Consider the following 27,977-nt stretch of genomic DNA (forward strand, 5'->3'; position numbering starts at 1 on the left):
AAAATGTGAAAAAAATCAATTAAAAAGCATTGGATAATAAAAATACCTGGTCCTGATGAGAGTAGGGTAGGTCTTAACTAGGTAATCTGAAATATTTTTGCTTGTGAAATCAAGCAGTACGTCACCAGTGGGTTGAATTCTCTAAAACATTCAGGAAAAAAATACCATAATGAATAAAGTTGCAGAGAGCACAGGACACGAGATGGGACACCCTGCATTGGATGGTAATTAGTCACGGGCAAATGAAGCTTCATAAGCCATTGTATGTATTTTTGACCTCACTAGAAGGCAGTCTTAGTTTATTTTGAAGCTTGAATTCAGCACTTTTTAAAAATAGAGAGCAAAAACTAGTGGTGTCAGATAATACAGCAAGTGGTTCATGAAGCTTCATTTGGCCATCACTAATGGTGATGCATTACAAGTCATACATACCCATACTATGAGCAATTTAATCATGGCTACATATTTTTGGACATGCTATATGAAACTATGGTACCTAGAGGAACCCTACAGAAACATGCAAACTCTGCACACACAGAGACACAATTCAAATCACAAACCCTGGGTATGTACAGCTGCAATGCTACCTACTGTGCCATTGTGCTACCAATAAAGTGAAAAGTAGTATATAATTATGGAGATGCACCAATACTAATGAACTAACTGGGAGTACAACAGCAGAGAGATAGTCGTAAGGAAGGGAATTGTGGATGGGAGTGTTCCTTTTGACTGTATGGTTGCTTGCATTTTTTGACCCCACTAGATGGCGCTCTTGGTTTGCTTTGTGTCATGCTTTGAGCCCTTTTCTGAACAGTGAGCATCATCTTGTGGGGCCAGAAAATACAGCAAATGGTTCATGAAGGTTCATTTGGCCATCACTAGAATACAGTGTATAAATATAGCCTTGTATCTTATTTTTGTAGTCTTTAATTCGATTCAATTCAATTCAACTTCATGGTGATGAGTATACAGAGGTACACCTAATAAGAAGTGTCTTGTTACTTCTAGAGCTGATGCAAGAAGTTTAAAAATAGAATAGAACACAACACTGCTTACTGTGAAGTAATTATTGATTGTTCTTATTCTGCCAATAAATTTGTAATGAATTAATGTGTTCCTTGACCAGTTTTCAGCCAAAAATGTATCTCATTAGCTTAAGCAGTGCTGAGGATGACACACAGATGCATCCATCAAAGGCTGCTTGATGATTCCACAGGTCTCCTATTTCAAAGATGTCATGATGGATAATAATTGTGGAGATGGAGGAGAATGTGGGGCTTTGAGGATAAATCCATCTGATATGGGAATCTAAAGCATTGAAACACAAAAAAAATTTGACAGTTGTACTCCAGGAAGCAGGGTAACGAGAAAAGCACTGACTATAAATCCTTCAGCAATAAACACAAGGAAAGCTACCTTGTCATTCTCTTTAAGAAAAGCAGTAAATACAAACGCATAAAGGACACACCTGTTATTGATTTCATTGGTCCTCTCCACAGAGTCGATGTCCATGTGGATCTTAAACTTGATGTGAGCTGGCAACTCAGAAGTCCAAGGGGTCATGTCCAGGAAGACAAGTCCAGCCCAGAGCTTGTTCTCTCCCTGCAGGTCCAGGGTTTTGACCGTCATCTGACCCTCAACAGAGAGGCCGACAAACTTGTTCAGGTCCAAGCACTTGAAAAAAAGCATGTGGGGGGGGGGGGGGGGTGTCACATTTTCTAACCTGGGATGTGTGAGGAATGGGACCCAACACCACACATCAAGAAAGGTTCTTCTGCTAAAGAGTGGCGGTCCTCAAACCTCAGATTCATGCTCCCTGACACCTCAGCAGTGGCCCCCTATTACAGGCAAAGCGTATCTAACAACCCCATTCAAAATACTGTACAATACAGCCCAAAAAGGCCCAAGACCAGGCCTGAAAGCTGACGTGTCATTCCAACATCCGATAAAACACGCGACACGAAAAGCAAAGCATATAATAGATAAACAAGAATGGGCATCACTTGGGTGAATGCGACGATAGACATGTATTTGCATATGTGATCTACATTTTGAGGCAACTCCCGGAAAAACGATCTCTATGGACACAGACTGACAGGCCATACTGTCTGAAGCCTAAACTGTGGAGCTGGTGCAGACTGACAGCTGTGCCTAATTTGGCTCAATCAGATGGGCTTATCTGTCACACTGAAGTGCTGTTTAGCCCGACCGGGGACAAAGGCTAAATGAGGAGCAGATCCTACTCGTGCTTTACAATGTTTCCCCATTTACATGCCCCGTGCATTTTCAGACCTTGGCCTCAGAACCAGGAGGCTAAAAAGACGAATTGAGCAGGTGACAGAGCTCTGTCTACTCAAAATACCCTAATGTGATGCAATTCAACTCAAAGAAAATGTACCGAGTTCTTTTTCGGCAACCTTTTAATCATCTCAAAAGAATCCTGTGGGGAGTAGACATTTTTTTTAATTTGTTTGATATTTGTTAAGTTTGTTTCACCCTAAAACAAGCAGAGATTTGGGATTCTGAAAAGCAATTTAATGGCACAATAGTTAAAGCAGTGCCCACACAGAGGTTTCTTGGCTGTTTGCACTTATTTGCACTTTTCCTGGTTATAAATATCATGAGTAAAGTTCTGTGAATCAGAGCCTATGTGAGTCATATACTAGAAGAAAATATTAAAAACATCCAGCACTATAATAACATAATTGTTTCAAATATGTTCTACTTGAAGTACTTATAAGCAATGAAAAATATTCTGAATAATGAGTGAAAATATTCTGAAAACTACAGTATTAGCTTTATTTTTTATTTATTTTATGAAAGTGAACAAAAAACAAAATGCATAAGGACAAATTGAAAGCAGAGTTCAGAAAAAATAGATCTTCACTCTTTAGTTTTTTTACAGATTTCAATAACATTTGGCAGATTTAATTTCTTGATGCTTATAACAAGGAATGACCTCTCCGTACTCCTTGAGTAGCAGGATGGCTTGATCAGTAAGACAGTCAAAATTCGGCATATCATACAAATGATCGGCAGGTGGTCCAGTAAACAGGACGTTAAGCATGTGTCTCGAGGAAAACCCCATACTTTCTACATTCATATCAATAAAATCCGATATCATGGGCTTCAAGATATCCTGAAAGAGGCCCAGAAAGTTTCACAATTATAACAATAAAGCAATACAGCCTACAATAGTAAAATAATACATGATCCTAAATAAAGCCTGACAAATATTAACAGATAATGTGGAGATAATATGTGCCCTTGAGAGGTAAAGTGGGCTATTCCACATGTCAGTCAAAAATGAGTTTAGTGTGCAGTATTTATTGAGGGTCTATCTATCTTAAATATACCGAGATCTGTGCTACCTATGATATATATCAATTGTAGGGTATAGGCACACTGATTTTTTGAAAAAATTTACTTTGGAGCTCATTTTCTCAAGACTGTTTTTGTGGGATAGCCCACTTTACCTCGCAAGGGCACATATATGAGGATATGCGTGCAAACTGTACAACAAATTATCCATCCGTCTGTCCGTCCATTTCTCCATCCATCAACCACTTATTCTGGGTCAGACGGTCACCAGGAGCCTATTCCAGGCAGCATAAAGCACAAAGCAAGAGTAGAACCAGGATGGGATGCCAGTACCTCAAGTTACATAAAAGGGATGTGGGACCCAAAGTGCAACCTGTATAGAAATACTCACCCCGTTGTTCCCCGTCAACCTATGAGCCACCTGACACCCGACAGTCAATCATTAAACACAGACACATCACTGGTCAGGTCATCCATACAAACACACGTACAGAGCAAAGGGGTAAGAGAATTATGTGATAAATAGCCGCACCCAGACCATGTTCACGTGCATGCTGTTGTGAAAGAAGGCCCAGAGCTGGGGGGCCACTTCCTCCCAGGCTTTTCCCAAATCTTGGAGTCTCTGCCGCTGCTCAAACGTAGCATTTGCCTGGCAGACATACACAGACACGCACGCTTACCCGGCCTTCTCAGCGTCACAGAAAATGTTATTCCTCTCCCAACGAAATTGGGATCCTTTAAAAATGTTACATTCCCACAACTTATTACTCAAGGGGAAAGTAGAAGGATAATATAAATCCACTAACCTTATGTGATTTAATTAGTTACAGCATGGCTATAATGTTTTCCTCCGTTAACTTACAGTAATTACACAATAGCTGTACTAACGCAATATTACTACAGGCTCCACCTCCAGAACTTTCTCTTGCATCTTCTACTTGATCAACTACTTGATCGCTTTTTTTAGAAGAAACCACAATGGGACTAGGGTGACATTTCACCACTAATTCAGAAAGGTCAAGCTAAAATCCTTTTGGCAATAGTGCAAGATAAAAAGACATTTCCTGATCTTTCCACTTCTATCCTGTGCAAAAAGTCATAGTTCATCCATACATTTTCTGATGATTTCTCCTAATCAAAATATAGTAACTAGAAGTCAATCCTGCAAAGCACAAAGCAGAAGGCAAAGCAATGTTCGAGGGAATGTCACTGTAAATACAATTAAACAGAAACAGTTACAGATGTGCTTTACTTTTAACTATTATTAAACTGCAATTATGATGACTTGTTCAAATAGTAACATTTTCTATGAATGCAATGTCTAAAAGATTCTATAAACATTAGCACACTTTATATACCTCCCTTCTTGGCATAGTTGGCCCAAATAACTTAAAAATTCAGTAAAGATGTAAGACACTGTAGATTAGATGATTATCATAGACAGACTTAATAGCAGTTGGTAATAAACAATTTGAACATCTAGGTAAGGAAAGCCAGGATTATTCATTCATTCATTTTCTATACCATTTGTCCTGGTATAGAAAAAGTATTGGGTCATGGAGGTCCAGAACCTATCCTGAGACAATGGGCACAAGGCAAGGAATAACCGAGCATGGTCCACCAACCTATTGCAAGGCACATGATTATACATCATAAGTATTATAAGTAAATAATGGATGGGTTCAAGGACAACTGTTGGTCAGTTCCTCCTCGTCCCATATATATGTGAGAAATAAGTATGTAGGTTTTATTAGACCTGTCGTTAAGAAGGATATGCAGTGCTTCCATGCAGCACTCACGGTAGACCGTGCAGCAGTAGATGAGCCCATAAGACAGAAATGGACCACACAGTCTCAAAAAATACCTACGACAGGACAGCACAATAGACATTTTAGCGTCTCTCTTGATACCTTTTAAATTGTGTGAAAGCGGACTGCATTTCAAGCATTTTTAAAGGGATTAACATAATAGAATTTCAGTCAAAGATCAATTTTGGTAGAAAATTTGTGAAAAGATACCTGATAATCGCTTCTTTCAATCCAGAATGCACTCACAGTATTACAATTGGGTCAACGACAATGGGGTCACCTACTTCCCCTTTTCATCTGTAAGCTCACGACAGCTTACCCTGGATGATGTCACATTCAATACCTTCTATCTCAACTGAACAGCCACAAGCAAAAGTTCAACAATTAAACAGGGCTGATGTTGAGTGCTACTCATATGTGTAACTCAACACCCTGACGTTATCCACTATCTAGCACTCCAATATCAAGGTGTTGAAGCTTTTTTGAAGAGTAACATTACCTGGTGCAACTTCTTGGAGGTGCCCAAGAGCACTTTGCCCCACAATCGCAGATCGGGGCCAGCAGTGTGGCGGTCAAGCACCCTGGGAAGCTGAGTAGGGAAAGAGTTTATGGGTAAGTAGACACATTAACTGCAGGATAAGCCTGAATAAGCCAAATGTCTATTGTTTTAATGCAATCATACAATATAACACTTACAGGTAGGTGTACACTACTGGGAGAAATACTATATTGGGGCAATTCCTGTTTGCTTTAAATATTGGAGGCAGGTGTGGAGAGGTGGGGGGGGGCTCCTTAGCCTTTGATACCCATGCATAGGCAGCTCATGGCATCTTTAGACCATGACTATGCAGTATAAATGCAGCATGTCTCACCACCTCACTAGGATTTACATGCTATATTTAATACATAGTATAATAATAACTGTCTTATTTAAAAGAGAAATGAATTAATATGTGGCCTTGCGGCGCTTGCTTAATTATGTAACAATTTTGCAAACATATTAGTTTCATGACAAAAGTCTATTGACAAGCAAATTTTACATTTACAGCATTTGGCAGACGCCCTTAGCCAGAGCGACTTACATGCTTTAATTGTAGTCACTGGCTCCCAAAGGGATACTAAACACTAATGTCTGGTGTTTCTTGTTACTGTATTGTAAAGGTGTTACTAATTAAAAGTCACCCAATGAGACTGCTTGTAAATTAACTTTTTAAACTCAGAAAACTGTGATACCATCTCCTAAGGCTTTCTGTGCACTGTATACTTCATTAGACTTAAGATGCATTTTAGATTTTAAATAGCTGGAAATTAATCACAGCATCTTCCTTAATAAAAAAAACCTGCATTTATTCCAAATAATAGCTAGTCTTCCACCAGAGAAAAATAAACAAAAATATATACTATTTAAAAAAAATAAAAAAATCAGGAAACATTCTGCGATAAAGAGAACTCCAAAAATCCACATCCTTCCTCTTACATTCGCCCTCCCTTATCACTTCAGATCAAGAGGCAGCAGTACTGAAAACGCAAATTCCCATGCAGGGGCTGTGATTGAAACTGTCCCCCACAGCTGTTTACAACAGGAAAGACCCATGCAGAAAAACATGGGCCTTGACTATGGGGGTGGAGTAAAACTGCTTATCTGTATGGGGCGGAAAAGGCAATCTCTCCAGCCTGATTGGACGTTGACTTATTTTGCTGTTCAGCAGGTCAGCTAATCACACCACTACCCTCCCCACCGCCTCAACAGAAATGACCGTAACGACCACTCTTGTTAGCAGCGAATTTCAATTAAACCAAAATTAAACATGTCCTCTCCACACACAAGCACAACGTCGTACTGTCCATTTAGTATCAGGGAATGCAAACATATTCTCTTTCCTGTTAGCTTTGCATGGGATAAACCACCATTTGCCTATGAACTTATTCCTTGATTTTATTTTTAATATTACAATTTTTCATGACACTGACAGAATTTCAAACCTCATGACTTCACCCACAAAACAGGGAGAACCGGGAGAACAAATCCATTTTTAGATGACAATATGTCCTTACATGAAAAAAATATCCCAGTAAACCACATTTTATTATCGACCGTGCCTGCTCTACAGATCGGTAGCTTTGGTAACTGAAACCTTGCATCACTTCCCCGCCCGTCCTCAATATAAAAAACATGGGTGAAAGACCCCAAATCACCCAATGTCCCACTAAAGCATCCATGTTTATTCTGTTAAAATGTAAGCCCTGTAGCTAAGAACTGCTCTTACCGTCATGGTTGTGAGGGCTGGGATTCAAAAGCATCCCCACTGCTCACATTTAGTCAAACATCCTCTTCTATACGCCAGAGTTAGGAAACTGGCTTCGCAGTCAGCATGAAAGTAATAGCTGCCAAGTGTTAAAGACTGAGTTCTCACTCCATCCGGCAGAACTGATGACTGTTTTAGCCCCCTTCTGATGCTAAATCAGACATGGGGCCTGATGAGAGCAAGAAGAATCATCACCCTTAAGAATTAAGCTTGAGAGGACTGACCAAGTGGAAGAGCTTGAAGAAGTCAATGTTGTCGTACATGCTGTCCTCAATGGCATGCAGCTTCTGCTGGCTCAGGGTGCACACGGCTTCACACACTCCGCACAGACTGGGGCTGGGGATGTAACGTTCCAGGAGGACTTGACAGCAGGCTAAATCCTTCAACCTTAGGTCTGGCACTCCACTCGCAAACTAGGTAGCAAGGAGCACACAGGAAATGACATCAATCAGACCTACCAACTCTGCACAACAATCACATCATTTTGCCCCAATACATACGAGGTAAACAGGCATGCTTAGTTAAAAACACAGCCCTACAGACAAATTTCACCGGCAGCGACAATGGATTTCCAACCTTCAGATACCATATGTCCTGCACCCCGGCCTCCTCAAACAGAACAGGCATTTCAGGGTTTGGAATGGAAAATATTTCATAAAGGATCCAGCTTTCAGAAAATGTCAGAAAATGATTTGACAGATTTGAAACAACATTCCCAAGCGAAAGCAACAAAATGGAAAGAGCACAGCGTCACATGCAGCCTCAGATGGTTTTGTCAAGATTTTGTTATGCATGTGTCTGTGTGTACTGTGAAAAAAAACCTAATACAAAAATAAAATCCTTGTGTTAAATCTTGCTTTATTGCATAATGTTTCACTGAAACACAAAGCACAAATGTGGGAAAAAATCTCGTTCCCTAGTGTTCTGCCTTTTCAGAAATAAACAGCGCATAATTTCCCTTAAGCGTTGAACTTCATGTAAATAACAAAATATTAAGTTACACCATAAGGCTTATTATAAAAAAAAAAATCACCAGAGTTTTGTCTCTGTCATTGTTCTCTCTTGCATGTGTAGCGCCCCCGTCAGCCCTCTATGGGGTTGTACACTGTATTAACACTAACCGGGGGGCCCAGGTTTCGTTTGTCCTCTCCCTTTCTAATGCGCTACGATCCAATCAGGGCCTGTGCTAAACTAGCATATGCATCTATGGGCTCTATGTTCAGTGCAATCTTCTCCGTAATACACAATGACGCAGTTAACTTTAAAACATTTACTAAATGACACTAATCAACACCAAACATAATACATTCAAAAATATTCAAAAACAACAAACATACAAGAACCCTCAGTCCCTCAGGTACCGGTGGCCCTCAAAACACGCGTCAACTCTGCACCCTGTGCTCCCTGACACAAAGAAGTGAGCCTCAAACAAATTGGCGTTAGTCCCTAAGATTACTGGAGTCTGATCTGGGGTAATTGGGCCCGGGCAAATCAGTGCCAGAACAGACAATGTCTCAGGAGCACCTGTAAACTCTTTTGGGAACTGAACCTCCACCACCACATAGCCTTTGTATGGATAACTGGCTTCACTAAGGCCCCATATGGCTAAACCAGATACAGGGTGGATGGGGACATTAGACAAGTACTGTGCATACCACTTCTCAAAGATAATAGTTACCTGTGACCCACTATCCAACAGTGCTGTACATGGGTGACCATTGATCCTAAGCTGCACTGTAGATATGGGCCCTAGTAAACCTTTCGGCACAGAATTTACTGACTTGAACTGTATGGCTTGTTTTTTTACAGAACAATGCAATGCCTCGTTCCCAGATTCTCAGTCACTATTACTATGTTTCTCCCTGGCTCTACGCAGTGAAGCTATCAGTTTAATCACTTCCTTATTTTCTGGATACGTGCACTTCCTAGCTATATGCCCGTTTCCTCCACAACGGTAACAGAAACGGTCAGCCTCTCTCATGCCATATGTCTTGTAAGAAGATGGTGAACTGCCTTCGCTTGAAATCGGTTTGACAGCACTAGCCAAAACCGATCGTCCCCTGACCTCTTCTAATGTCCTTACCTTCTGTTTAAGCCTACTAACTCTCTTCTGCAGTGCAACAACATCTGACCTGTCCTTATCCACAGATAATGGTTCCAAAGGTAAAATTTGTGTCTCCATAGCATCCCTAGTAGCATTAGGATTGCTGCTCATTGCTATTACTTTAGCCTTCAAGGCCTTTAGATCAGCCTTTAACTCCTGCATCTCAAATCTTGACACAACAGAATCCTCTTGAGCTCCAACATTACGAACCCTAACACTTACTCGCTGCCGTGACTTTTCATACTCTTCCTCTTCCCGAATCTCGGTAAGTCAATAAAAGCAGGGGGGTTATTCCTCCTCTCTTTGAGGCACAATTGTAATTACAGCAAATCAGCACCCACTGCTCCTCTGAGTAACTGCTCTACCCTTACCCTATCCATATCCCTTACCAATATTCCTCCTTTCTTTACCACTTTTGCCAGGAAAGGTTCCAGTCTCCTAAAATAATCTGATAATTTCTCACCAGATTTTTGTTGCATAAAACGGAACGCAAAATACAAATCCTCGCCAGATTCTGGTGACCCAAAAGCACTGTTTATAGCTTTCAGGTATTCTTCGGGCTTGGCTTCAGGTTTACTGAATCTCAGAACCCTGATAATCTCTAAAGCAGGGGCCCTCAAACTTTCCAGTATTCTACGCCTCTTTTCTCTATCAGGACAATCACTCTCCTCTACCATCAAAGTTGCCTGCTCAAGCCAATACTCTAAGGGTTCCTCCCCTGCAGGAGTGGGAGTAATGCCTGAAAAAACCCTGGGGCGGCGGTAACCCTGACCCTCAGACTGACCCTTATAAACCTGTTTTAACAACTCTCCCATTACTTCAAAAAGTGACTCCTCACTGTCCCTTTTAGAACTACTGGCAGCACAATAGCTCCGTAAATCAGCCACCGTTTTCCCTTCAGTCAAGAAGGGACTGCAGAAGGTCCTTCAATTTTTCTGTGAACCCACTTGGAACCATAGGAGCCAGGTTAGCCACTATAATTTTCCACACTTGGGCTCCATCAACATATTTAACTTCCCTGGGGGCAGTCGAGAGTTCCATCTCCTCCGAGCATTCGTACAGGACTATCAGGCAAACGGCCTCTTTACTGTACGTCTTACCTCTCACTCTCATGCGTCCGCAACCCTGAACGCCTTGAAGTACTTCCTCAATTTGCCGACCGGTAACTTCCTCGTCTACTCCAACCACTAAGAAGGCATGGTTAGCCTCAAGACCTTCCCCCAGACACCAACGAACAAGCTCGCCCTGAAACGTTAAATATAACTGGGACTCCATTTGACAAACGCCTGGCAATTTTCTAAAACTGAAGAAGATCACACCTAACTATGAGTTAATTTTAATAAATGCAACGCATATCCCAGCGGTGCCTCCAATTTATGTAGCGCCCTCTATGGGGTCGTACACTGTATTAACACTAACCGGGGGGCCCTGGTTTCGTTCGTCCTCTCCCTTTCTAATGCGCTGCAATCAGGGCCTGTGCCAAACTAGCATAGGCTATGTTCGGTGCAATCTTCTCCGCAATACACAATGACGCAGTTAACTTTAAAACATTTACTAAATGACACCAAACATAATACATTCAAACATATTCAAAAAGAACAACAAATATACAATAACCCTCAGTCCGGTAGTCCATCAAACACTTAAATATGAAGAAAATTAAAGCAAAGGACCGTGGCAGGCCTGGTTGATGCTTGCGTCCGTAGTGACTACAAACGAAAAGAATGGACGCTTCACTCTGAAGAGCAAAAACAAAATAAATAAAAAATAATACGCCTACCAGTCCACCCAATTCCAGGCGTGCTCCAAATATCTTTCCTTCATCCCACGGTCTTTCCCTCCCGTAGGGCGAATTTACTCTCCCTCTCCGAAGCGCTGTGCTGGTGATTCTCCGTTGTCCGCAGCTTGTGGCGAGCCCCTCGCAAGACGAGCAGTCCTGCGACTCCCGCTCCAGCCGGCTTCTCTCTCTTGACCGGGTACGCTGGCATTTCTCACCGCTCCACGGCTTGAAACAGTCGCTCACAAGACGAGCAGTCTTGTCCGCTTCTCCTTCCCCGCCAGTCTTCCTTTTTTCCCGCCAGAGTCTCTCGTTCCCGCCAGTCTCTTGCTCCCGCCCCTTTTCCCGATTGGCGGACATAACAGAACCCAATTAAAGTAAACGGATACAGGAATGTAAAACAACCATGTTCTATTCATACTCCGCAGAATAAAATTAAAAAAAGAATCGAACACCGGATTACACATGCGTATGCCTGTTGGGTAAGAGCCTTCCATTAAAAAATTGTCTTAACTGAGAAGGTGTGTCATTCCATCCAGACCGCCCTTTGCATGAGATTGTCTCCGGGTCTCCTGCAACCCAGGCTACTTGGACGATTAATGCATGAATGGATCTAAGGTGCCTTACATCAGTCACAAATATAGTAATAACTACCCACACGAGTCGTTCCGGTATGGCCGCAAGCTAGACGGTCACGTTCGAGCCTGCTCTCTACAACAATCCTGTTTAATCCTTATACTTGAACCAAAAAAAAAAAAAAAAAAAAAAAAACTCTTCGAAACTGTGGAATTGAGGCAAAAATGTCTGGTATTGGAAGAGGCAGTAGAGGAAAGCCTAAATCAACAACACAATCCAAATTAACAAACTTTGGAGCGCATGGCACAGAGCAACCAACTAGCAGGGATGCTAACGCTACGAAGGACGCTGATGCCGCTATCACAGAAGCTAACGAGGGTGAAGTGAATAATGAGGCGCCGATTTTACCCAGCAAAGACCAACAGCTCCTAAATATGGCTAAAGATGAAATATTGGGAGAAATACGCAATTTGAAAAGTGAGTTCACCGGAAGATTTGACGGGGTACTTAAAGCTATAGAAGAAACAAGAAAGGAGGTGACTGAATGTACAGAGCGGATGGCTGGGGTAGAGGTGCGTCTGTCTAACGTTGAAGACGAGCAGGTTGACTTGAAAGCGGTGGTCGAGAGCTTACAGACAAGAAACAAACACCTTGAGAACAAAGTGGTCGATATGGAAAATAGATCGCGTTTGAATAATCTGAGGCTGGTGGGTCTCCCTGAAAATTCTGAGGGATTTGACGTGTGCGGTTTTTTGGAGAGTTGGTTGCCAGACGCGCTGGAGCTAAACCCAATGCGTCACCCTTTAGTCCTGGAAAGGGCCCACCGCATCGGACCAAAGAGAGACACCAATACCTCACCGAGAACGGTAATTATGAGATTTCTTAACTACAAGCAGAAAGAAATCGTACTAAGAACTGCCAAATCAAAGAAGAATATCTTTTACAAGAACCAGCGTGTGAAGTTGTTTGCTGATGTCGCTACGGAGGTGCACAGACAGCGCAAGCAGTTCGATGTTGTTCGCGATCAACTACGTAAACTAGGAGTGAGGCATGGCATTCTTTCCCCATCCACGTTGGTGCTGACATATAAGGAGAAAGTCCACAAGTTCACTTCCCCAACGGAGGCCAAACTCTTTGCCCAGAAGATCCAAATGGAAATGGTAGAAGCAGAATGACTTATGTTAATAGGTACTGCCAATGCCAATTACACAGTGTAGGTATTTTGATAAGGCATAACTGAAGTTGCAAATGCAATTACTGTTCAAAAAGGATGGATTACTTGAATACAGTCGCAGGTGAATGTTGGGACAAAAGTTCAGATTCTAGGAATCTAACGATGTTCGCGGTTGGAAGTAGGGTACTTCAGGGTTTCACCCAGCTAGCTGGGTTGGGGGGTTTTGTTGTTGTGATGTTTGTAATGTTTGTAGCTTTTAGTTCTAATGTTCTAATGTGTGTTAACTCTCGGACATATATATTTAGAGCAAAAATAAAACTATTGTATGTTATTTAGATGACACAAAAATTTGAAATTAAATATACTTCCTGGAATTGCAGAGGCTTGGGTACACCTAAAAAGATTAAGCAGGTTATGAACAAAATAAAAGATCTGGGCTCTAAAATAGTCTTCCTGCAGGAAACCCACACTCTTGAGGAGGAAAATATCAGAATTAGCAGGAGGTGGCAGGGATCGTTGTATGCATCATCATTTACATTAAGAGCCCAAGGAGTAATTACACTGATTCATAAATCGGTGCCTTTGCATGTTACAAATATTATAAAAGATAGATTTGGAAGATATTTGATTATTCAGGGATCAATTTTACATGAAAATTTCAATTTAGTGAATGTATATGGAACGAATATAGATGATGATCGATTCTTTACAAATTTATTTCTAACCATTTCTTCTCTCTCAGGTAAAACTATTATTGGTGGAGATTGGAACTGTGTTTTGAATCCAATCCTAGACCGATCTACTGGAACTGACCAGACTCATCATAAAAGCAGAGAAATCATCCAGAATTTTATGAAGGAATTACGGATGGTAGATATTTGGCGACATCAAAATCCTACCGATATTAATACTCTTGTCACTCTAAAACATTTAACACATACTCCCGCATAGATTACTTTCTGATTTCGGCAGATTTGTTGCCTAATATGGGAGATAGTTTCTATGATAGTATAACAATTTCAGACCATGCTTCATGTAACATAAAATATACTCAAAGATTTATTGATAGACCCTCCTAGGTGGTGTTTACATCAAAAATGGCTCAAAGATGAATCTTTCATAGGATATGTAGGGAATAAAATTGATGAATATTTTTGTTTAAACACAACACAGACCACAGCCAGTATCAAGTGGGATGCCTTTAAGGCTTGTATAAGGGGTTATATCATTTCCTATACCTCTTCAAAATCTAAAGAACAGCGTAAGAAAAGACAACAGTTGGAAGAAAAAATAAAATATTTAGAGGAACAAATGTTTAGAGATAAAAATTCATATGTAGAAAAGGAGCTGTTGCTGTTAAAAGCACAATATAATAAAGCTACAGCGGACAGGGCAGCCTCTAACATACTTAGGTTAAATCAGTCTTTTTATGAACAGGGAGAAAAGCCTGGTAAGATTTTAGCATGGCAAATAAAAAAACTGGAAGCACAAAAAGACATAACAACAATAATAAATACAAATGGGGAGACAGTTGTGGATTCAATAGAGATAAATAATGAATTTAGAAATTATTATGAAAAACTTTATGATTCTCAAGACCATACAGACCTAAACACAAGAAAACTATTTTTAGACAAATTAAACATACCAACTATAACAGAAGAACTTGGCCTACAATTAGACTCAGACATTAGAGAAGATGAAATAATCAAAGTAATTGACAACATGAGCACAGGAAAAAAAGCTGGACCTGATGGGTTTCCATTCGACTTTTATAAAAAATTTAAAGGAAAGTTGGTAAGGCCAATATTGGAAATGTTACAGGAGGCTTTTATAGTTGGGGTCCTCCCTAACTCAATGGCAAATGCATTAATTATTCTATTGCCTAAGCCTAGAAAAATGTGGATAGGGATAAATGTGAGAATATGAGGCCAATAAGCCTGCTTAATTCAGATCTTAAGATAATCAACAAATTACTAGCAACTCGTTTACAGGAAACCCTTCCATTGATTATACATAGGGATCAAAATGGCTTTGTGTCAGGTCGGCAAGGTCTATACAATGTTAGGAGGGTTCTTAATGTTATTCAAGCATTAGATAACACTAAGGATACGGCCCTCCTATCCCTGGATGCTGAAAAAACGTTTGATAGGATAGAATGGGCCTATCTTTTTGACGTGTTAAAACGATTTGGATTGGGACCAAAATTTCGAAAGTGGATACAACTATTATATTTACACCCAACTGCAGAGATTCTAACAAATAAGAACGTGTCTAAACCAATTTTAGTTAAATGTGGTTGTCGACAGGGATGTCCGTTATCCCCGTTGCTCTTTACTTGCAATGGAGCCCTTGGCTATAGCTGTACGGTCACATTCACACATAACCGGAATCATGGTTGGTCAGGTAGAACACAAGTTGTCGCTGTATGCAGATGATATCATTTTATTTCTTTCACGACTAAATTCATCAATCCCAGCTTTGTTAAAACTAATTGATGGGTTTGGTCATATTTCAGGATATGTAATTAACAGATTAAAATCATCAATCTTATTGCTAGATAAAGGAGAGAGAGAAAATCCACCAGTAGCCGTTTCACAATTCAAATCAGTTTCTAAATTTACTTACTTAGGAATACTTATCCTTCCAAATTTAGATTTAATTGTTCAACATAATTACGAATCGATAAATAACGAAATTAAAGATAGTGTCAATAGATGGAGTCTTCTCCCCATGTCCCTTATAGGTCGAATTAATATTTACAAAATGAATATACTTCCAAAATTGTTGTATGTTTTTCAGAATATTCCCTTGCCACCCCCTGCTGATTGGTTTAAAGCATTTAAGAAACTGCTTCTTGATTTTATATGGTCAAACAAACGTGCTAAAATAAGACTGTCACTACTCCATTTACCCTACGATGAAGGAGGCTTGATGTGCCCAAACATAGAATGGTACTATTGGGCAGCTCAGCTCAGATCTATAGGGTGCTATTTTTGTAAAAAGGACCCTCCCCAGTGGACAGAAATGGAAAGTGACATCTTGAGCCCTCCATTACCTTTGTACCTTCTTTCTGATACAGAAGTTAATTTGATGAAGAAAACTAAAAACCCAATAGTTAAAAACATGGTTAAAGTGTGGTATAATGTTAAAAGGCACATTAAAGAACCAGTTATTTTATCACGGCTAACCCCAATTTGGGGAAATCAGAACTTCCCCCCGGGGAGAGCCGATGCAGTGTTTAAACAATGGGCTTTAAATGGATTGGAGAAAATTCAAGATCTATATCCCACTGGCTCTGATAACATGATGTCATTTGACATGCTTAGACACAAATATAACATTCAAAGAAAATATTTTTTCAAGTATCTCCAACTTAGAAGTTATATAGGAACAAAACAAAAAAACCTATTGAAACCACCCAAATCTAAATTAGAAGAAATGATAAGTGAAAGTAGCCTTAAAAGAGGAGCAATCTCACAATTTTATAAATTATTGTTATCACACTCCCCAGATAATTCAACCTTGAAATTAGAAGCTTGGAAGAAAGATCTGAAAATAAATTTGTCACTAGATGAGTGGCAAGTGGTTTGCCGTAAGGCATATAAGCAAACTATAAACTCTCGGTTGAGATTGTTACAGTACAAGTGGCTTATGCGTGTTTATGTCACCCCTGTTAGACTAAACCAATACAATCCGAATATCCCAGACATATGTACAAAGTGTGGGGACGAAAAGGGTACACTGTTTCACTGTGTTTGGGAATGTAGAGAAATTAAAACATTTTGGGGTGAAATAAAGGAAACGGTGAAGTCTATTATTTCTAAAGACCTTCCTTTGGAACCTTCCTTTATAATTTTAGGTTTATACCCCAAGCACACAATATATGCAAAAAATGAGAAGTTGTTTATTGATATTTGTTTATTACAAGCTAAAATGTTGATTGCACTGCATTGGAAATGTAAAAAACGACCAAGTATTGGACAATGGGTTAAACAGATGTTGGCTACTCTTCCATTGGAACGCATTACATACTTGTTAAAAAGAAAAAAGGACTTGTTTGAAAGTATTTGGAGGCTTTTCATGTTTTTTGCAGAAGGCACAGACTTAACTGAAGATCAAGAGGAGGAAGATGGTTAGGAAACATTACTCATTCACGGAACAGCTCGATATGAGCTGGTTGATACCTGATATCTTGTGTCAAAGGGCATTATTGAGGTTATATATGGTATAATTGTATTTTGTGTCTGAGAGGATGTTCTGTTGTATGTAAAAAAAAAAAAGACAAATAAACATATTGTTGGAAAAAAAATAACTACCCACACATAAAAGATTACTGAGCTCTACAGGAAAGGTGTTAATACAATGATTGGTTCAGAGAGATAACCAATCCGATTATACAGAAGGTGGGTCCAAGCAGCTAGAGGAGGCGGGACCAAACAATCAGATGTTCCATAACCAAGGGAACCATAACATTAAGGACATGGCTAAACACAGGAGCACTGCAACTAACTAACATGGAATAATAAAGAATATCACTAACACACACAGAGCAACATTAAGAAACAGTGACAGAACAAAAGAAGGAACAGAACAAAAGCAGGCACTTAAATACACCATGAACAGGACATTGTGTTGGACAGGTGAAACCCCTGACTCAATTAACCAATCAGTAAGGCACAGGACAACAAGAAACAAGTGGAATACATACAATTAACAAGCACAGGAAACTAAGGAACATTACTAAACGCACAGGCTCACAACACTAGGAAAAGACTAGGGACAAAAGTATAAGCAGAACAGATTTGAACCAGGCAAGGACAGGGTAGGCCAAAAACAAGGGCAAAAAGCAAAGACAAAAAAATAAAAAACCACAAAACACAAGGAATAAACTAATATAAAATACACAATAGGTGAAGCTGGCCTCAAAATCATGACTAGAGGGGTAAAGCCACAGAACCACACGCTCAACCCAGAGAGCTATGAGGCAGCCCCGGGAGCAGGGAAACACACTAAAGACTAAGGGCTACAAGATAAAGGAAACAGGATGACCATCGACACCTACTGGCAAAACAGGAAGGAAACAAAAGGGATGGGGCCAGACAGGCACCGACCCTGACAACAATCATGAAGAAAATATCCCCTGAGGGAAATAAGAGAAAGGATGGAAACTCGATAATCTGATTTAAAATTTCTAAAGAACTTATTTCCCAATATGACATGTGGCTTAATATTTATAGTGTGGTCTGACATCCACAAGTCACTAAGATAGATGGTATCACAAATGCAAGAGCATAGGTCTGGTTTCAATATTGTTAGGGGCAAAATCAGCCCTGAACCCCCTGACCCATAAACACACACAGTATTTCCACAGTATTGGTAAGGACGTGTCCATACTGTCCATTTCCAATTCTATGGCATTGAACAAATGACAGTTCTTATCCAAAATTCTTGTTTGCTCTGGCTGGGCTTAGACTTTGCCAAAAACAGGACATCCACTTCCACAGTAAGTATGATCTTAAACACATCCTAAAATCAACCAAGAAGTCGTCAAATGTCGGGATTGAAAATCACATTCTAAAGTGAATCCAGTTGGTGGTGAGAACAAACACTACAAACCACAGAAAAATCTGACTGCTTTACAAAAGGACTTATTAGTGCAATCAGTGCTAAGAGAAGACACACATAATACTGTTAACAAGGGTGCAAATCGTTTTTTCCTACTAAAATATTATTGGTGTACGGATGCATTTTTACTGAAGCATATCATTTTTTTCAGTATAAGGTTTAGCATGCTGACTCATACTGTTTATTTTCTCTGGCATTTCCATCTCTCCCAGCGATGTGAATAAAAACAAAACCGCACTGTGTCAACAAAAACTCCAGAGCCTTGTTGTTGTACCTTAAGATCACATTTCTCCGTGACCATATCTCACAAGCCATTGTGCCGGACGCCCAGTAGGAATTACACGCATCTGCCCTCACAAGAACTTCGGGAATGCCAGTCACGTCAGAGTCGCTGCCTCCTCTAGCCCCAGGAACAGAAATCAGGCCTGAGAACTGGTTGGGTCCTAAGGTCTGGCTCATGTCCAATCTCCAGCGTAGAAGTACAATAATTAAATGGAGGACAGCGCTGGGGCTGGCCAGCGGCACCTCAGGGTCCTGCTGATACCACACACATTCCTGGGCACCTGCTGGGAATTAATTGTCCCACATGTTCCTTTTCCTTGGGATCTTACATCTGACTTCAACGCCCATTTGTCCACTCTCTAGAATTTTGCATGCGTCTGGGCCTTGTGAGCGTGCTTAGCGCACGTGCTCCAGTTTGCGTGCGTGCAGAAGTCCACAAATTTCTACATTGTGTTTTTGTGTGCTTGGGCCCAGTGCCAACCTGGCCAAAACCTGAGGTGCCCTGATCACAAAGATGGCTGGAAGATTTCATCAGATTAGTTGCTAAGTGAGGACCCAGCCAGTGTGTACTCCCTTCAAACAGCTACGGGGTGAATTGACAAGTCTTGAGAAAGGCCAAGTCAGTGAAAGGTTTGCATTTTTGGGATAAAATTTGCATATGAAAGCTGATTGAAAACCATTGAAGTGTCAGTCCGTAGATTTTTTTTTAGTCTTTGTCTTTTGGCCAGTGGGTTGCATATGCTTTCACATCCTGCATATTATTCTACAGCAGAGGGCCAGATGTAGCTATGGATCAAAGCTGTCCTCTGTGGGGTAGCTAACTTCCAGAACATTCTTTAAGATAAAAATTAAAAAAAAAAAAAAAAAACAATACCAAAATTAAATGAGTCTAAGGCTAAATGAAGCAGGACTGTTAAAGGATAATAGTAAAATCAATAAAGTTTTATGTAATGACAACACGGTAATGTAAAAGTAAGCTATTGAACCAATAGAAACCAAGGACATCAGCAAAATTATCAAAAAGTATACAGATAAATAACTTGAATTTCCACAGGGGAAAATTTATGCTCCTTCAAGCTAGAATCAAACCAGTGACCTAAGGATGTCCATCTGCATTTCCCTACAGTCCTCTGCTCTACCCGCTGAGCTATCAAAGGGAGCCAGAAGAACACTTGGAAGATAGGTAAGTGAGCAAAAATCCTGAGAACAGCAGAAATATGTAGAGAATGCATAATATTACCAGATCACTATTTATTCAGGAGATTATCAAATCTGTACATTATTAAAGATCCAGATTTTCCCATAACCCCACCAACCATTTGGGAGATGGATGAACAGAAGTTTGTACACACCTTCTTTTAATGCATTTGACTCCATTTTAGCTGTTACTCTCCATACAGTACAAGGCTGTGAGGCAATGAAGCAATATAGCAAATATTGCAATGGTCAAGAGAAATGTTCAACATCACAAAATATTAGACTCTTAAAATAGCCCCTTTTTGCTTTCAAATTCTTTTCAATTCTTTCAACCAGCTTCCAGATGTAGCCACCTGGAATGCTTTCACAGTCCTGAAGGAGTTTCCACGAGTTCTGGGCAGATCTAAAGATCATCCAAAACCATCTCTAAAGGGTTTAGGTTGGGGATTGTAGGAGCCTGGTCATCTGTCATATCACTCCATCATTTTCCTTGTTCATAAGATAATACTACATAACCTCAAGGTGTGCTTAGGATCATTATATTGTTGAAGAACAAATGAATTGTAGTAGGAATGTCCAGACTTGAAGAGTTGGAAACTCACGCTTTCAGAATCTCACAGTCACACATGAAATCTTACAGCAAATGTATATTATTCCACTGTAAACCTAAAATTACCTACATCAAAAGCTTTGGGTAGTTTGCAATCCCTACAGACTATTCACAAAGTAATAAAGTATAAATATAAATGATGTGCAGACTTGCTTCAAACTGAAAATCTCACGCCAGCCAGCCTTTGGTACTGACAACCTTTTTTACAGGTGCTGTATAATTGAAGTCTATGAAATGGTGAGATGCAGATACTTATGACAAAAAGACCATAAAGGGGGAAATAAGGGTCTGGCATGAGGAGTGAGGCCTACCTGCTTGAGTCGCACTTGGGCATTTACTAGCTGATGAATGACAAAATCTGGCAAGAACACCTCCCACAGCATGAAGGAGCTGAGTGTTTCATTATCCTTCAGGACGTCTTTAATCTTCAGTCCACAACCTGGGGGGAAAGATGAAAATCATCAGATCAGGAGAGCCCTGCAACATATAGCTGGTCTAATACTTGTAGAGTTCCCGAAACACAAGGGTAAATACCAACAAATGTCTAATGACATTCTGAAGTGAAACTTGCATTTCTATCAAAAGCAGTGCTTCTCAATCCAGTGTTCATGGGCCGCCAAATAGTTTACATTTTTGCTCCCTCCCAGAACCAAACAGCATGGTATAGGCATGTTGGGATTTGGAGGGAGCAGAAATCTGCACTGTCTGGGGTCCCCAAGGACTGGATAGAGAAACATTGACCTAAGGAGTTCAAATCAGGACAAATGACAACGACATGTGAGGCATTGAGGCTGGTGTCTCCATCCAATGGAATGATCCGTAGGGTGACTGTGCTGTGATGTGGAGGAGCTACATGCTGAAAGCTCCGATTCATATTTTGTTAACCGATTTCTCTCTATCTGAAGTTTGCCTTCACTGTTGTTGATCTCTCACTTGTGTGTAATTAGGATCCCAAGGCCAATGAATTTACCAGCGACAAAAGATGCGACCTTCAGAGTTGTGACCTTCACAGAATCGTAACCTTCACAGATATCTGACTTTGTCTCAGCTACCAGTTCAATACCTTAAAAAGTGAAGCCGTAACATCTAGCAACATCTAAAGAGACACAAATCCATAAAGGCATGGACATACGTTTTTTTTTTTATCTGCTTGTTTCCAGTACATATTGTTTGCCGGGGTCTGGGGTCTTTAAGCTATTTGTTTTATTCTGTTTTGTCCTCAATAGCTGTGACCCTGACTGTGCTGCATTACAGTTTGTCCCCCAACACACCTGCCAAATTTTAAGATTTCTTTATTTTTTCTCGCTGAAACAAACAGTTTTACATTGACGCTTCTCCGCTGTTTTGCCCTAACCCTGCCTCTTCTCCCCGAAGCCTGTAAGGGGAAATCCCTCACTCAGTGTCCCACCCACATGGTCAAGATGTAGTCCTGGTCATGGTCAGTTCCCCATCGGGACCAGAGTGACCCTCGCAAATGCTACATATTGCGGTATTACCATGCACACTTATTCTGGAGCCTGTATTTTGGGACTAATTTAAATTTACTTAGTGTATCAGGGTGTCATAGGATCTGTTTCCCAAGCAATGCTGCATAATAAATACACGGATATAGCTGAAAATAATATGACTAGGGCTGCAGCTATCGAATATTTTGGTAATCGAGTATTCTATTGATTATTCCATCAATTAATCGAGTAATCGGATAAGAAATACTTTTGTCTTATTAAAGAGCAAACATACCTATTCTTAAAATGAATAACTCATAGGTTCCGTTTTAGGAACATTTTTAATGACTGAACTCCATACAACTGACAAAAGAACTAAACCCTTTTAGTGCATTTATGTACATATTTGTTTTGCTTTTTAAAAGAAAACACTTTCTTAAATGCAAAAATAAAATGATGTCAAATAAAATTACTGAAAAAAAGTATACATATATCTTAAACTAAGGCATAAATTAAAATGGCTTTTACTCTCTGTGTTCTTGTACATTTATAGGAGTCATAAAAAAAAGTTTTGACAGGATTGTATCTCCTGAATGAGGTAAGAATGCTGTGCTCATGTTCGTGTGTGTAAGTGAAGGTGAGTGAGAGTCTGTGTTTAAGTGTGTTAGAGAATGAGTGTGTGTGTGTGTGTGTGTGTGTAAGCCTTTAAAGGAGCATGTGGCGGTTGGATAATTCAGTGTCTCAGAGTTTCACTGGCCCAAGGCTTTTGGGGCTGTTATAACATTATTATAATTATGTAATATTATTCATATTAATCTAAATCAGCAGAATAATATTATTAAAGCCTTGCAATAGATCTAGTTGAGTACACCCCATGCTCCCCTTTAGACTCAGCCCTGCATGCTGCAGGTATCACTGCGACAAAGTGTGACGGCTGCTGTAAACCTGCTGCAAGTTGCCAAATTTAAATATTGTGTCAAACTAAGCTAACAGTTTATCTGCATACAAACAGCTTCTATTTGAACTTGTATAGCTTTACTGTAGCTTTGCTGCTGTGGAAGACAAACAGCGGTAGATGGGAGCAACTGAGAACATCACTTTTCTTCACTTTTCAGCTTGTTGAACAGCTGGTTTGATTACGGACTCTCGCCGGCTCTTTACCAGTAAAGGTTTAGTACCGTTTACAAGCACTGCTGCTGTTTTCCTTCACTCCACCTGATTTCACCATCTCTGTAACGGAACCGTCTCTTTGCTCTTAGTGTATAGACAGGCTCCAGCTCCATATTAAACTGCGACAGCATCATTTTCACTGCTGTTCTGTTATCAGTGTTTTTATTGAGGAAAAAATAGGGGCTGCTTAGGCTAAATCTTTTTTTTATTCATACATATGCCCATACATACGTTTCTATCGCAGGTCTATTTTAGCCGCGAATGTGAGTGAAGCGCTCGCGCTTACCAGGTACTGGTTCCGCTCTGTGGACTGGATGCATAGACTGGGTGCTTTCAGTTCAGATGTTGAATCATTGACGTTGTGCTATTGTAGTAAGCTAATTCGGTTTTTCAATGGAAACACCATACAGTATTTTTGCTTTTCTTTTGTTTGAAATGGTCCCAAACTTTAGACATTTTATGTCTTTTTCTTTGAATTCCCTCTCTATTTTCCCTGTCTTCCTCATGTCATTGCGCCATCAAATAAAACCTGCTACATGTAATGCAGCATAAGCACACTGTTTGACAGTGATAATCCTCCGAATGAAACACGGTGGTCACTAAGCATTACACGAAGCATCGAAGCAAAGAATTTGCATCGAGGATTTTTTGTAATCGAGTTATTCGATGAATCGTTGCAGCGCTAAATATGACAATCAAATAAGTCGTGTTGAGTGTGTATGTTCTCCCTGTGTTTGAGCAGGTATGCTCCCACAGTCAAGAAATACATGGTTACATCCATCCACTTTCCAACCCACTTACCCTACTGGGTCGCGGGGGGTCCAGAGCCTATCCCGGAAGCAATGGGCACGAGGCAGGGAACAACCCAGGATGGGGGGCCAGCCCATCGCAGGGCACACTCACACACCATTCACTCACACATGCACATCTATGGGGAATTTAGCAACTCCAATTAGCCTCAGCATGTTTTTGGACTGTGGGGGGAAACCGGAGTACCTGGAGGAAACCCCACGATGACATGGGGAGAACATGCAAACTCCACACACATGTGACCCAGGCGGAGACTTGAACCCGGGTCCCAAAGGTGTGAGGCAACAATGCTAACCACTGCACCACCATGCCGCCCCTACATGGTTACATCATAACATGAATTTACAAATGAGAGGAGGCCATTCAGCCCATCAAGCTCGTTTGGGGAGAACTTAACTAAGATCTCAGAGTTGTTAAATCAGAGTTGCTCTGATTTAAAGGAACCCAGGGTTTTAGCTTGCGCTACGTTAGCAGGAAGACTATTCCATTGAGTAGTGCAGAAATTTTTATTTATTTATTTTTTTTTAAACACACACCAGAATAAGAGTCGAGAAAGAATATAGAAGTTCTACGTCAGGTATTTCTGAAAAAGAAAAGTTTTGAGTATTCCATACTATACACGCTGTGTAAAGAAGTGCTTCCTCAAATTCGTTTTAAAATGTTCCCCCGTTAATTTCCACTTATGACCAGGAGTTCCAGTATTTAAACTAATATTAAAGTAGCCATTTGCCTGGACAGCATCCAGACCTGTTAGAATCTTATATACCTGGATCATCTCCCCCCTTAGTCTCCTTTGCTCATGGCTATACATATTCAGCTCAGCTAACCTCTCCTCATAAGACATTCCTCTAAGACCAGGAATCATTCTTGCAGCCCTAAGTTGCACCCTTTTCAAGGCAGCAATGTCCTTTTTAAGGTAAGGTAACTAAACCTGCACACGATATTCTAGGTGGGGTCTTACCAAAGAAATATATAATCGTAGCATCACCTCCCTTATCTTGAACTCCACAAACATAGAGATGTAACCCAACATTCTATTGGCCTTTTTTATTGCTTCCCCACACTGGCGAGAGTGGGACATGGAAGCATCAACATACACACCGAGATCTTTCTTGTAATCAGCTACAGCTACCTTTATTTCAGTGGAATAAAATATCTGTAGTTTATATTTCTGTGCCCTGCATGGGTTACCTTCTATTTATATATGTTAAATTTCATCTGCCAGGTATCAGCCCAGTTGCTAATTAAATCCAGATCCAGTTGTAGCCTCTCCGCCGCTAGATCAGTATCTGCTACAGTACCCACCTTGGTGTCGTCTGCAAATTTAACCAGTTTACTGTATGTATTGGTGTCAATATCATTAATGCAAATTAGGAACAATAGTGGTCGTAAAATTGAGGTGGTACCCCACTATGAACACATTAACTGACATCCTGTCCAGGATGTTCCTTGCCTAGTGATTTAAGCTGCATGGGAAAGGCTCCCTGTTCACTGTGTACTGGATAAACCATTAAAAAATGGATAGAAAGATGGCTGATGGATGGATGAGTAACATAATTTCCTGATACCTAATAGACAACCTTAATCACAAAGATCGCTTTAATTTATTAGTGAACGTTATCACTCTTATTGAACCCTGAAACAACAACATCGCCAGGGGCACCTGAAATCTGGGTGGGGTTGTTCCTCAGGGTATGCATGAAGGTGCTCATTATGGTCAGCTCATTCCACAGCCTTCCCATCTGCTGGAAGTTCGGGTCACTGAGAAGAAGCTCTTGGACGTCCCCGTAGAAGTGGGCCAGTCTGAGCAGCAGAGGTCAAAGTGAGGAGAAGCCCATCTGGAATCACTAAAAGGCACTGAACCATATCTCCTGTGTGCTCCACTATCAGAGCAGAAAGGGCATTACACAGTCAAACAAACATCAATGTACTGTAGCACGGCAATATTCTGTAGGAAACAATATTGAAAGGGTGAGTATTTGAAGCCCCCAGCACAGTTTAAGAGTAGAGAATGCTAAATCACATGGAATTCTGGTTGTTAGAATACAGGCCTGGGGATTCTCCTGGGGTGGGGTACCAGAAACAGGGATTGTTGATGTTGCAGAAAATCCCCTGGATCCAAGGGAAGATTCCAGCAGACGGCATTGCCTTGTTGGGAAAGTGACCTGGCGGTAGGATTAGGGGACAATTAAATAGACCAAATAACCGGCACAAATGACTAGTGATAACTGTACGGCGTGTAGTCTGTTAGCTTACACTGGTGGTGCTGGTACAGGGGAATGGCTTTCCGAAGCCACACCAGTCCAAGGCATAAAACAGCTGGCCACATGATCTCAACAAAAAGCCGAATCTGCAGGGAGTAAACGTTGAGCAATTTAAAATGGACGGTGTGGGCTTTTGTGAAGCGGTAATTACTTTTCTATCCAAACCGTAATTACAACATCAGGGCTGGCAGTGCCTTTCACAAGCTGAGCATTTTTGGTCGTGTGTATTTGATCCAAATCAACTTGGCAAGGAGCTCCACTGAAATACTTTTAGAATGTTTCAATTAATAATTAAAGATTAAAAATTCCTGCAATTCAGGAGGCCAGTACACTTAGTTTCTTCTTAATCAAAATGATTCAGTCACACTAGACGAGAGGTGATTTTTGTGTGACCACAATGCACAGCACATTTCCTTCCCCATTGAGCACATCACTTAAATGTTTTACTTTTTTGTGCACTCTGACCCCTTTAACAAGAAAACTTCTGTTTTTGAGAAAAAGAAGTTGAATTGCACTGATGTTCCATTTATGTAGCAAACACATTTATCCTAAGGGGATTATGTGTGAGTGAGCCCTGCAATGGGTTGCCGCACCATTCTCGGTTATTCCCTGCCTTCCCCTGTGACCCTGAATATGACAAGTGGTTACAGAAAACAGATTGATCCAAAGCAATGTATATTTGTGACAGAAACAGAATCATCACATCTTTGGAACAATTGGGGGGTTAAGGGCCGAGCACTGAAATTATGTGACAGACCCTGGGATTTGGACCAGCGCCCCTGTGATCACAAACACAGCATCATAATCCACGGAGCCACATGCCACCCACTAGGGTGCTATACTTCTTTTCTGAAAGGACAGGAGAATGGCAGGGATTACCTTCTGTCTATTGTGGAGAGTCCAGTTCTTCCAAAGAAAGAGCTGAATCTGGGAATCAGTAGTCATGGTTCATTCACTACAATCTCCCTGATGTTCACAAACCTTGAAAGCCAATAATTAGAAATATACAGTGTTCAGTTACTAAATCCAATTTGGGTTTTTGGTACTGGCACTGCGTAATTTAATTATCGATATCTTTATGGGAGGAAAAAAACAAAAGGTACAAGAAACTGGGAAAAGCTCATTGAAATGGTGCTTCATTTGCCATTTGCACAATCATGCGGGAATTCTCCCTTTTTCTATTTCATGTTGCACTCCTTTGAGAAATACACAGAGCAAACCTTGGGCTCTGAGCACAGGGCCAGGTGATTATTACCCACCACCCCTTGAGCATATTTTAGGGGGGAGGGTGCCCTTGTTCAAGTGCCCAATGGGGATATGACTATTTAGCTGAGGCTGGGGCTTAAACTGATCACCTTCCAATCACACGCCCTGCGGCCTAACCTGCTGACTCACACGATACCCCACCTAATCACTATGTTGCGACCAGTGCACCAATAAGACATAAATGTCAATGTGCACAGCCAAACCACTGAGAAGGACCTCTAGCACACAGCATTCTCCAT

General features: G+C 40.7%; 2 protein-coding genes across 2 annotated transcripts; one reads left to right on the forward strand and one right to left on the reverse strand.

Annotated features, from left to right (window-relative positions):
- On the reverse strand, window positions 1–27,417 carry LOC125709270 (retinal-specific phospholipid-transporting ATPase ABCA4-like). Its single transcript, XM_048977552.1, has 9 exons — window positions 27,352–27,417; window positions 26,465–26,558; window positions 26,232–26,373; window positions 25,872–26,011; window positions 21,095–21,222; window positions 7,660–7,848; window positions 5,629–5,718; window positions 1,469–1,674; window positions 1–141 (listed from the first exon to the last, which is right to left on the reverse strand). The coding sequence occupies exons 1-9, from the start codon at window positions 27,415–27,417 to the stop codon at window positions 78–80; spliced, it is 1,119 nt and encodes a 372-aa protein (XP_048833509.1). The 3' UTR covers window positions 1–77.
- On the forward strand, window positions 11,998–13,951 carry LOC125709271 (uncharacterized). Its single transcript, XM_048977553.1, has 2 exons — window positions 11,998–12,758; window positions 13,809–13,951. Exons 1-2 carry the CDS (start codon window positions 12,117–12,119, stop codon window positions 13,845–13,847), a joined length of 681 nt encoding a protein of 226 aa, XP_048833510.1. The 5' UTR covers window positions 11,998–12,116; the 3' UTR covers window positions 13,848–13,951.
- Window positions 27,418–27,977: the final 560 nt, after the last annotated feature.

The sequence above is a fragment of the Brienomyrus brachyistius genome, chromosome 15 (genome assembly GCF_023856365.1).
Source record: "Brienomyrus brachyistius isolate T26 chromosome 15, BBRACH_0.4, whole genome shotgun sequence".
Taxonomy (NCBI): Eukaryota; Metazoa; Chordata; class Actinopteri; order Osteoglossiformes; family Mormyridae; genus Brienomyrus; species Brienomyrus brachyistius.

Excerpts from the sequence above, each read along its gene's own strand:
- LOC125709270 (XM_048977552.1), bottom strand. The coding sequence starts at position 27,417 with ATGACTACTGATTCCCAGATTCAGCTCTTTCTTTGGAAGAACTGGACT. Across the intron at positions 5,719-7,659 it reads TCTTCAAGCTCTTCCACTTG|CTTCCCAGGGTGCTTGACCG; the intron begins GTCAGTCCTCTC and ends TTCCCTACTCAG. Across the intron at positions 1,675-5,628 it reads CCTCCAAGAAGTTGCACCAG|TGCTTGGACCTGAACAAGTT; the intron begins GTAATGTTACTC and ends CTTTTTTTCAAG.
- LOC125709271 (XM_048977553.1), top strand. The coding sequence starts at position 12,117 with ATGTCTGGTATTGGAAGAGGCAGTAGAGGAAAGCCTAAATCAACAACA. Across the intron at positions 12,759-13,808 it reads CCAATACCTCACCGAGAACG|GTAAAACTATTATTGGTGGA; the intron begins GTAATTATGAGA and ends CTTCTCTCTCAG.